The 12,025-nt window shown below is 38.2% G+C and overlaps 1 protein-coding gene across 2 annotated transcripts in view; it reads left to right on the top strand.

The window, feature by feature from the left end:
* KIF6 (kinesin family member 6) overlaps positions 1–12,025 on the top strand; it is a 149,877-nt gene extending 137,852 nt beyond the window's left edge. For both annotated transcript variants that reach the window (XM_070734267.1, XM_070734266.1), the window contains 2 exons: positions 1,226–1,332; positions 9,998–12,025. In XM_070734267.1, coding sequence (XP_070590368.1) covers positions 1,226–1,332; positions 9,998–10,014 — 124 coding nt within the window. In that variant the 3' untranslated portion in view covers positions 10,015–12,025. The remainder of the gene's footprint in view (positions 1–1,225; positions 1,333–9,997) is intronic.

Genomic DNA, 12,025 nt, shown 5'->3' with positions numbered 1-12,025 from the left:
CAGGGCATCGAGAAGACCGTTCAGGTAGGTACAACGGTTCTTCTAGAATATTTACTGAAGCTGCCTTTGTCACAAGAGAACAGAAGGAGAATGGGGCTGTGCATGCTGCCCTTATTGTTGTCACATCTATATCCAGATGTTTATAAATTGGCCAGATGATGAAAATTGGGGAAACTATACACAGTCAGCTGGGCCTTCTGATTACCTGGAGAACCATTACATGTAATTTCCTTCTTTAAAACTGATTATTCCAAGAAAACATAAGAGAGCTTATACTCCCCCAACCACTGTTGATTGCAACCATCAGTACTTCAGATTTGCATTCATAAAGGTATTTGGGGGTACAGTGTTCCCTCGATTTTCGCGGGTTCAAACTTCGCGAAAAGTCTATACCACGGTTTTTCAAAAATATTAATTAAAAAAATACTTTGCTGCTTTTCCCCCCTATACCATGGTTTTTCCTGGGCGATGACATCATATGTCATCGCCAAACTTTTGTCCGCCTTTAATAAATATGTTTTTTAATAAACTTTAATAAATAACCCTGGTGAGTAATAATCTAAATGGTTGCTAAGGGAATGGGAAATTGTAATTTAGGGGTTTAAAGTGTTAAGGGAAGGCTTGTGATACTGTCCATAGCCAAAAATAGTGTATTTACTTCCGCATCTCTACTTCGCGGAAATTCGACTTTCGCAGGCGGTCTCAGAACACATCCCCCGCGAAAGTCAAGGGAACACTGTATATGAGGACAGCTGGGAAAAATAGATATCTTTTAGATAGACATCTTTTTTAAGGAGCTCCTGGCATACAACCCATGTTCCAAAGCAACGTTTTTAAAAAATAGGTAATCACCTTCATTTCAGTGGAACTTGTCAATGAGTTCTATCTTAAGCCAGGTAAAATAAATAAGCGGAATTCAGATAAGTGAAATTGATATTTATAATGAGTGTTTCTGTGTTTATATTTATAATGAGTGTTTTATGGAGCGAATGATAATGTTTTAAATTATTTTAGGATTTTTAGGGGGTTTTAACTATATTAATTGGATTAGATGTACCACTATGTTTTTATATATGTTGTGAGCCGCCCCAAGTCCTTGGAGAGGGGAGGCATACAAATCCAATTAATAAATTAAATAAATAAATATTTTTTGCATAATCAATTTCAATATCCCACTCAGTCTGAAACAGCTAAGACAACTGAAAAATGCACTTGGTTATTTCAGGATTTCACCAGATCCAAGTTCTACCATCCCCTTCACAGGAGATCGTCAAACTGATGCTGATATTATAGCTTTCATTAGAGCTAGAAAGAACCTCTTACATAAGAAAGGTAATTATTATTAAATATGTTAAAGTTGACCAAGTGATCTGTATAATAAGCTTTAAAAAATTAGTGTTATTCAGATTTATAAAAAGAAATTAGAAAATGACATTGAAATTATTACATATTAGTTATTATTTACTAATAAAAGGAGGGAAAACACTATCCAGTGTCCCCCCCCCCCTTTTCTCTCTCAACATATTTGTTTTGGCTTTTAGATGGTATAGTCTTTTGACAGTAACCTGTCCTTTTATAATTTATAAATAATGTGATGGAATTAAGAAAGCAAATTTCCTTTGCCATTGTATTATGTTATCTCCAAGATTTTACTTGTTGCGAACCTGGGAAAGACCTGAAAGAAAACCATATAAGGTCTTTCACAAAGAATCTTTCACAAGTGGGGTAAGACAGGGATGTCAAACTGGTGGCCCACAGGCTGGATGTGTCATGCAAGGGCCACACCCACCTAGCTCCTCAAAGGAAAAAATGTGATATGCCATGATACAATCGAGTTTGATACCCATGGGCTAAGGGATTTGTAAGAAATACATTGAACTGGAATCTAAAAGCAGGAGAACGATGAGTGGGAAGTCAGGATGAAATTAGATAGATTTGAAGTATTGAAGTATTGAAGGCTACAGTTACCAGACTGATTCAAGGTCACTTCAAGAGTTGGTGTAGAAATCATTTTACAGAGAAGAAAACATTGTGTGGAATTTATCTATCCACTAAGTGGTAGAAGAGAATGACCCAATGCTGTCTACTAAATTCAGAATTTACTTCCTCAGGGGAGGTTTTTTAAATTGTCTTTTGAACGGTGTGTAAATGTGATTTATCTCTATGTTGATGGTTGATTTGTCTGAATGCCAAGCTTCCAAGAATTCCCTGGGATTTGGGGATTTAGCGTGGTCTAAAATGCTTAAAGGTTTCCAATTGAGTCTGCCCATGTATTGTGAAGTTGGGGGGGGGGGTGTTTCCATAATGTCTTCTGACTAGTTGGCTAGTTGGTTGAAATGTATAAATGGAAATTAGCTAGTTGGCTTCTTTCACATTGTGAAGATAATTTAAAATATTCTTGAAGCCAGATAAAAAAGGAATATTTTTAATGTCTTGCATCCCTTACAATGCCTCTATAGATGTTAATTTGCTGTAGAATATTGAATTAATAAGCAAACAATAATATTCTATTTAGCCAATTTGATAGAATCGGAGTATGCTAATAATCAGGTAAATGACAGGTAAATGTTGGGAACTGTGTTTCTAGGTAGAAGCTCTATCAGATAAGCTATTCGAATATCAATGAAAAGTAGAAAATAGGGTGCTCCATCAGGATTTTCTGCTATTTTGTATGCCTTAGAGCATACAACAACACAATTTTCTTTTGAGAAAAAGGATATTCGTATTCATATTCATATTCATATTGTGAACCGTCAATACTTCTCAAATCTAGTGACTCAAAGTAGGGTGAGATAATATCCTAAAAGATGGAGAAAATGATAAGTAAAATTGATAGAAAGTATCATTCAAATTAATCATATTTAACAATGCATAGAATGTACTTTTATATAGCCTTACAAGCAGTATTTAGTTTATGCTCATACAAACTGTCTCAATCTCTTAGATCTACATTTTGAATTGAATTTTAATACAAATTGTTTTCTATGATAGTCACTGTTTCTACATTTAAGTAAGTAATTATAAGTAGAACCTAACTCAGAGGTTCTTCCCGGTTTGGATCGGTTTACTCGAACCGATAGCAACCGGCTGGTGACGTCACAGTGATATCATGGCGCAGGATCGGTCAGTGCCAGTCCGTGGAAGCAGCCATCTTATTTTATTTTATTTTATTTGAATTTGGAGGGTGGGTTTTTTCCTTCTGCGTATGCACAGAAGCCCAGTTTCCGGCATTGTGCATACATCGTGTTGTGATTCAGCCTGAGGCTCCTCAGGGACCAGCTGGAGCTCTGCCGGATCCATGCCCAGAGGAGGAGGACAGTGACCAGAAGGGGGAGGACCAGGCAGACGGGGGAGAGGAACATCGGGAAGAGGAGGAGGGAGAGCAGCCTGAGACCCCCGGGGGGGGGGCTCTCCCCAGCTAGTAGCCTGGATTCATTGGATGAAGATGCACAGGTTATAATAGACATGAGGCAGAGACGTGCAGCTCAAAGAAGGGGCCAATTAGAAAGATATTTCCATCCCTGAATTGGCAACAGCTGGGTTTGGGTGTGGTTCTCCTCAGCAGGGTTGAAAAGGCAGGCCCGCCCTTACAGTCTTGTGGAGAGTTATCAACTGGGAGTCCTGTGACCTTGCTTTGATTCTTGGCATCTCTGATCTTGGCTTGTGGCCTAGAAGGCTGAAAGACTTGGGGGAGGCGTGGGTTTTATTATTTCCAGTGTTGTTTTTGCCAGCAAGAATCCTGTTTTATTGCCTGGCCTTCGTGAAACCTCTGTGAAGCTTCATCGTGTTCCTGTCTGTAAGAACAGTTTTTGTTACCTGTGTTTGCTTTCCAGTATATAAACTGCCTTTGCTTTTTACCAGTGTGTCTGGATACTCTTCTTGGTTGGTGTTGGCATCTGGGGGGACCCAGACAGAACACATCGCCATCTTGTTTTCGGTTTTTAAAAAAATATTTTTTGATTATTTTTTTTTTGCTATTGTACATGCACACATGTGCAAAGCGTGCACATGGTCACATGGTGTGGGAGGAAGTGAGGCAAGTTAGAATCCACCCCGATCTAACTACATAGGCATCAACATATTTAGTTACAACTTATATTATTTGGGTAGAATGATCACTGACCCTGGATTAAGTCTGACAGATTTGTCACATTTAAAATATGAATTAGTTCCTAGGTGACAAAAAGTCCATTTCATTCTGGTCATTAAAAGTAGCACGTCGGAAACGTATCAATATCAGAGACAACTGTATGACTTAATGATAAACAGGGAACTATTAATAGAGGAATAGAAGATTACTTTTAATAGAGGTTTGTAGAGACAGGAACAAATTATACTGAATATCTAAAAGCAGGCTAATTACTAAAGCCATAGCTTTCCATCGACTTTTGAGTGCTGCTGACAGCATTATTCATCAAGCCAGTAGCACCTGACTTGACAGATGGTGTTAGCATTATCCCACAGTAGTGTTTTAATGTATCTCTTTGGTTATCAGCAATAATTGTTGGGTGTAAATAGAGAGGTTACAAAACCCTTCTCCATCTAGAGCAAATATTATGCTCTCTTAGGCTTAAGGTGTCCTATGTCTCAGTTTAATGAAGTTCTTATTAAGTTCTTTCAAAGCATATACAGTAGTTTGGCTGAATTAATGTTCATTCCCCAACGATCATGGAATAATTACAAATTATTTTGGTTTTTAACTTACCCCATTTTTAGCTTACAAAAAGATGCACGTTTGCAAGAAAAGTAGACCTGGCCTTAAATGTGCCTATCTAATTTTATTATAGTAAAATAATTAGAAAAATGTTTAGAGGAGAAGTACACAGTTGGAGAAACTGATAGGGCCATTCTAAAGTCAATTTCAACAACTCTATACTGTAGCATGAAGAGTCTGAAATACAGAATTGCAGAATAATAGTGTTGGAAGGGATCTTGGAAGTCTTCTATTCCAACCCCTTGCTCAAGCAGTGATCCTATAAAACTCCAGATAAATGGCTGTCCAACCTCTTCTGATTGATTGATTGATTGATTGATTGGACTTGTATTTATTTATTTATTTATTTATTTATTTATTTATTTATTTATTTATTTATTAGATTTGTATGCCGCCTCTCTCCGTAGACTCGGGGCGGCTCACAGCAATGATAAACAATATATAACAAATCTAATAATTTAAAAGAAACACTAAAAGCCCCATTATTAAAAGCAAACATAAACACAAGCATACGATACATAAACTGTATAGGCCCAGGGGAGATGTTTCAATTCTCCCATGACTGATGGCAAAGGTGGGTTTTAAGGAGTTTATGAAAGGCGAGGAGGGTGGGGACAGTTCTAATCTCTGGGGGGAGCTGGTTCCAGAGGGTCGGGGCCGCCACAGAGAAGGCTCTCCCCGTGGGTCCCGCCAAACGGCATTGTTTAGTTGATGGGACCCAGAGAAGGCCAACTCTGTGGGACCTAATCGGTCGCTGGGATTCGTGCGGCAGAAGGCGGTCCCGGAGATATTCTGGCCCGATGCCATGAAGGGCGTTATAGGTCATAACCAACACTTTGAATTGTGACTGGAAACTGATCAGCAACCAATGCAGACTGCGGAGTGTTGGTGTAACATGGGCATACCTAGGGAAGCCCATGATTGCTCTCGCAGCTGCATTCTGCACAATCTGAAGTTTCCGAACACTTTTCAAAGGTAGCCCCATGTAGAGAGCATTACAGTACTCGAACTTCGAGGTGATGAGGGCATGAGTGACTGTGAGCAGTGAGTCCTGGTCCAGATAGGGCCGCAACTGGTGCACCAGGCGAACCTGGGCAAACGTCCCCCTTGCCACAGCTGAAAGATGGTTCTCTAATGTGAGCTGTGGATCACATTAGTTGCGGACCCTCTCTGAGGGAGCCCAAGTTGCAGACCCTCTCTGAGGGGGTCAATAATTATGTATGCCACCTTTCTTAAAAACCTCAAGGGGTATCTGAGCAAGGAACTTTAGTTAACCAAGATCTTTTTCAACATTTAACCATAAAATCTGTTCAGTGTATAATACAGAAATTACTTACTTTGATATAGTTATAAAAATAGCTAATATAAAATAGTGTAATTTTATGGATTCCCTGGGCTGCTTCAATTACAGATTTCTTACAGCGAAGTACTCAATACTGAAATAATAAAAACTATGATAATGTTAAAGAATAGATCAAGAACCACTAGTTTATGTTCTAAATAATGTATTTTAAGGAAGATAAGTGACATAATTTTTTCCCATACTATCCTCTCTCTAGAAGCTATTTGTGCTCTTCAAAATGTACTTTAGAGAGTCAAAGGAAAATTTCTTAACAATTTGAAATAGGACAGCTGTTGAAAGAAAAAGAAATCATTCAAATTTCTGCTGATCTTCAACCAGTTTATTTATCTTATCTTATTTTATTTTGTTATTATTTTATTTATTTATTTATTTAATTATTTATTTATTTGACTTCTATGCCGCCCAATCCCAATGGGACTTAGTTTCTCACAGACCTGTGGTTTGTTTGTAAATGTATAACAATTGTCTCTGGCAGTTCCATTGCTCCATAATGCTAGTTGTAGCAGCTCTTGTCTGCCCTCAACCAGATCACTGAATTCTAGAAAATGTAACCATAGGCTTTCTTAAATCAATACAAGCCAGCTCGATCATACCTCTGTCATGGACTGACTCCCATCGTTGAAAAGGATCCCTATTCCATTCATAAAGTTTTTTCAGTAGGAAAGAAAAATCTCCTTCCATGAATTTAACTAATTTCATTAATCTTAGAATCGACTTCATTGTTTATAGAAAAGGAAAAGCTGAATGATCTATGGCTGCTGACCCATCCTGACTATGAGCGCGAAGTCCCAAAGCTAATTCCCTGAAGATAGCTTGATCAGAATGCACATCACCACTTTCAAATATATAGAACCAGACAGTCAGGAGTGGGTTCTAACTTACTTCACTGCCGGTTCACTTTCTCCTGTGTTGCAGGGGCGTGCACACATTGCGCACTCCATAGTGGGGAAAACCAACCTTCTGCACATGCACAGAAGCAAAAAGCAAAATGGCGGCACACTAGGCACTGTCATTAGAACCGGTTTGGGGGGGTGGCCACCTGGCGATCCCTCTCGGTTCGGCAAGCAGGGGAAATTCCCACTACTGGTTCTATAGAACCGGTCCAAACCGGGAGCAACCCATCTCTGCAGAGAGTCAACTTTTGGAATTTTCCCCTTTCTTTCTGAAGAAAGCGCAAGGCAGTCTTAGGAAGGTCTGAATTATCACAGACTCAACTGCACAGAAGCAGCTGGTCCAAAAGAAAATAAATTTGTATGGGAGAGCGATTCAAGAGATTCTTCCTTTAGAAGTTCCAGTTGTGGAAATACGACTTTGGCTCAAAAACCTAATTGCCCTCTAGCAGCTTTCAGTCCATCAACCATAAATAAAATGCCATCAACTACAGTGTTTTTCATAATAAACTAATGTTGAAATATGCAATTATTGTAAGTTCGACTCCTACCTGGATGGTTGCTTTCAAAGTGTATGGGAGATCTCTATTCTGGCCCATTGCACTATGCTTATTATTTGTAATATTTTTATCTTTTCCTTATGCTATTCAATACAACGCTTCCGAGTGCAATCATTCAGGGATTGAATTGAGGTTCGATCTGTCTTCCAGTGCCAGTTCCACTCAGCTGAATCTGATTATTTGAGTCATTCCATTAGAGTCCACTTCTCAGTTGTATCACCATCTGAGATAAACAGTCAGATTATATCATTTTAATTGGATATGGTATTTTGCCTGTTAAATGCCATTCTCAGAAGAGCTCACTTGGTACCCAGAGAATTTACTTCTTAAGTGCTCTGATTTTTATCAATTGAATAACTTTTAACTAATCTTCCCTGTTCGCCCTGTTTTACATTGCAAAATCTATTTCTTTTGAATTTTACCCCCCTCTATCATTTTTATTTTTTGTTAAAAGTCTGCATGGCCTTGGAAACATCCAAAATACTATTGCATAAATTTGCATCAATAAACAGAATTCTAAATAGTAGAGTGCAGTAAGAGATCTTATGTATGCCTTTCTCAGAGTATGGTTTCTTCACAATAAACAATGGAAGGAAATTGATTTTGGCTAATTTAGTCATACTGAATCATTAAATCACGGATGTCAAACTGGCAGCCAATGGGCCGGATACATCACACGTGGGCCATGCCCACCCCAGCTCCATGAAGGGATAAGCACCATGATAAGCACAAGTTTGACACCTGTGTACTAGACTGTAACTTATTCTTTTATTCCCACATCTCAACAATTCAATAACGCTACCTTGGTAGCCAAAAGAGACCCCTATTATACTCTGTGGCAGTGAACCAAAAATCAGGCCTATATTTATGTGAAATTTATAATATTAATTACATATTCGAATTGCTTGCCATTTTCTGCTAAACACAATTTTACTCATTCAACACATGAACCTATTCCTAAGTATGGCAACATTTTTTCTGATGTTTTAAGGTCTTAAGCATAAAACATATCAGGAAAGACTTAATGAGCTCAATCTGTATAGTCTAGACGACAGAAGGGAAAGGGAGGACATGATCAAAACATTTAAATATGTTAAAGGGTTAAATAAGGTTCAGGAGGGTAGTATTTTTAATAGGAAAGTGAACACAAGAACAAGGGGGCACAATCTGAGGTTAGTTGTGGGAAAGATCAGAAGCAATGTGAGAAAATATTTTACTAAAATAGTAGTAGATGCTTGGAACAAACTTCCAGCAGACGTGGTTGGTAAATCTATAGAAACTGAAGTTAAACATGGGGAGTTCACAACCTCCGCTGGCAGGCCATTCCACTGGTTGATCGCTCTCACCGTCAGGAAATTCTTCCAACCTGGAGATAAGGAAGAATTTCCTGACGGTCAGAGCGATCAACCAGTGGAACGGCCTTCCAGCGGAGGTTGTGAACTCCCCAACTTTGGAGATTTTAAAGAGGAGATTGGACTGTCATTTGGCTGGAGTGTTGTAGGATTTCCTGCTCAAGCAGGGGGTTGAACTTGATGACCTGTAATGTCCCTTTCATCTCTAATAATAAATAAATAAAAATAAATAAATGCCTGGGATAAACATATATCATCTTAAGATGAAATACAGGAAATAGTATAAGGGCAGACTAGATGGACCATGAAGTCTTTTTCTGCCATCAATCTTCGATGTTTCTATGTTTGAAATTTTAATGTGATCATCTCTTATGCTATGGGGCCCGAATTTGGATGCACAGTCTGTGGTGCAGTGGTTAGTGGAAGTAATGACTTCTACACGTGGACCAAAAAAGAAGTTGAGGAACATCAAATCTCATTTTGTAGCTTTCTAAAACGTAAAGATGTGCAGATCAGAGTGATTAAAATGGGTGGGTTTGGTTTGTCCCGCTGCCAATTCACTCAGGGGTACACTGCGTATGTGTGCATGTGCAGTACTTAAAAACACCGCAGATGTGTGCATGCGCAGAAGCAAAAAACAAGATGACGGTGCCTGCGGCACTGAGAGAACCAGCTCAGGGATGCGGCAGGCCGCTGTCGCTGCCTGTTCCAGTGACCCAGGCTGCCAAGTGACCGGTCCAAATTGGGAGGAAACCAGCTCTGGATTAAAATATGTGATTATACTTCTTGGAGTGTTCTACTGCATCAGTAGCATTACCTCTTTTGTAAATAAATAAATTGGACTTTTAACTATCGCTTTTGAGTAACTTTACATTCTAATATACTTGCTGTCCTGGAATATTACTATATTGTTAGTAAATAATTTTATCTTCAAAGTTTTATGATAATTAAAGGAGCCCTTTATAATCAACCTTCAGTCTCTAAGATCACTCTCTGGGTGGCACTAGTACTATTCTAAAAAAGATCAGATTTCAGATGAGCTGTAAAGATTTGTGATCATTAAACTATCAATGTATATAACATAATACATGCCTGACAACCTTTTCTTCTCTTTTCAGGATTAGGAGACAAGTAAACTCTGATTTATGAAGCAAGGCCTCATTTTAAAATTAGACAAAGTAATTGTAATATTAGGACAAATGGAATTGCAGCTGTATTTATGAGGGAGGGAGCATAAGAGAAAAAGAAAATGACTTTCTGCAAGGAATAGCATTCAACCCGTGTCTTCGTTATTTTCGCAATATCCAAAAAAGTGAAACAAGCTCTAACTTGGAACATCAAGAACAGAAAAGCCAAAAATCTTGTGATAGGAACCATAAATGCACTTTATTGGAGTTTTATTGGTTTTCAAATGTCATCGCTTCCGAGGCCTGTTTCTGCATCTAACACAGAAGGACTCCTTTAGACTTTTATGAGATAATTTTGGACTGGAATGATTTATTAGACTTGAAGGTCGAGAAAGGTTCAGATTGTATGTGGTGTCTCACTGAGAATTGCAAGTATAGCAACAGCTTTTTTTTCTTACTGTAATTTAGTATTGTTAACTAAGCTGGCATTTTTTAAATAGCATACTTGGGGATCATGTACTGAATTATGTTTCTAAATGTCCCCCCAACCCAAGATTTCTATAATTGTCATTCAGGTGTAGAATCCTGTATCTTTATGGACCGACTTTTCTTCTATGCATATTTACTGTCCAAGAATATTGTGCTCAAACGTTTGCTTCTGTGTGTCATTTGAGTAACAATTATTCCCTTTTATTAAATATAAAAACTACTAGAACATTATATTGCTTAATACAAGCCAGAATTAAAGCCAGAGAAAAATATGTTGATATTCCTTCCCCCCTCCTTGAATCTATAGCCTAAAACAACTAGGAAATATCCTTTATTAAGGTGCTTTTAGAATTTGTATCAGCTAGCCTTTGGGTATGTTGGACATATAGAACATCTTCATTTAATAAGAGTAAAGCAAAATAATGACTGTCACTTGGAGATACAGATCTTATTTGCTGAACCATGGAATGTGAACTTGCACTATGGGTTATACTGTGGTTAAAGGTGGGTACCTTGAATTTAATTTTAAACCATGGTTCCTAGTGATGGGGTTAAAATAACTGATTTCAGTCATGATTCCTTTTGTCATCTAAAGGTGATTGGGACTAGCCTGTCCTATCTTCTTTTTCTGTCCTCTGAATGTAAAACCAATGAAAGAAATTGCCACAAATGGGACCACTCCTCCACTGTTCCCAGCTCCATTTTCACCCCCAATGTATCTTCAGGGGAAAACCAATAAAATGGATACCATAAGATGGAGGTTGAGCATTAGGCTATTTTACCTGAACTCATTATAAATTACTGTGTCTTCCTTCAAATGCAGTGACCAGAACTAGACCAATAAAGCAAAAATATTATTTCCCGTAACCAGGAAACTATAGCTCGATTAATAGCTCTCCACTGCATTAGCCTTTTCTGCTACTGATTGTATAACAGATGTTTAAATAATTCCTCTTAGGAAAATGTAGGATTCAATTAGGCTGAATGTGCACAACTAGTCTTCAGAACAGTGACCTTCTGCCTCAGAATTGTAGTTAGACAATATCTTTAGAGGCAGTCGGTCAGTGCAGAGGTCACAGACAGGAAGAAGAGGAAGCCATAAATCATGCCAAGTTTCCTACAAAATCAAGTAATGGGCATTGATATTTCATTCTAATTTACCTACTATTTTTCTCCCCATTCATTACGAACATTTGAACCCTATTCTCCAAAGCCACAGAATTTATTTATGTATTTGATTTCCATCCCATCAGTCTATTTAATTTGAGCACACCGTTGATTAATAATCAAAACAATATAGACTAGGACTGTACAAAGCATTTGAAAAGTATGAATTTGCCAAGTGCACCAGTACGCATAACCGATCAAGGCCCAAGAAGCAACCATGTCAAGCCTTTCAGTCAAGATGCAAGTGCTTCCCATTTTGAAGTGAGATGTTTTGCTTGCACTTTGCAAAGAGCTTCCTTTGAATTTTTTGCACAGCCTTATGTAAACACAAACAAATAAATGAAATCCAGGCCTATACAGTAA

The sequence above is a fragment of the Erythrolamprus reginae genome, chromosome 1 (genome assembly GCF_031021105.1).
Source record: "Erythrolamprus reginae isolate rEryReg1 chromosome 1, rEryReg1.hap1, whole genome shotgun sequence".
NCBI classification, from domain to species: domain Eukaryota; kingdom Metazoa; phylum Chordata; class Lepidosauria; order Squamata; family Dipsadidae; genus Erythrolamprus; species Erythrolamprus reginae.
Note: the sequence above shows the minus strand (reverse complement) of the source record. Positions and strands in the feature narration are given on the sequence as shown.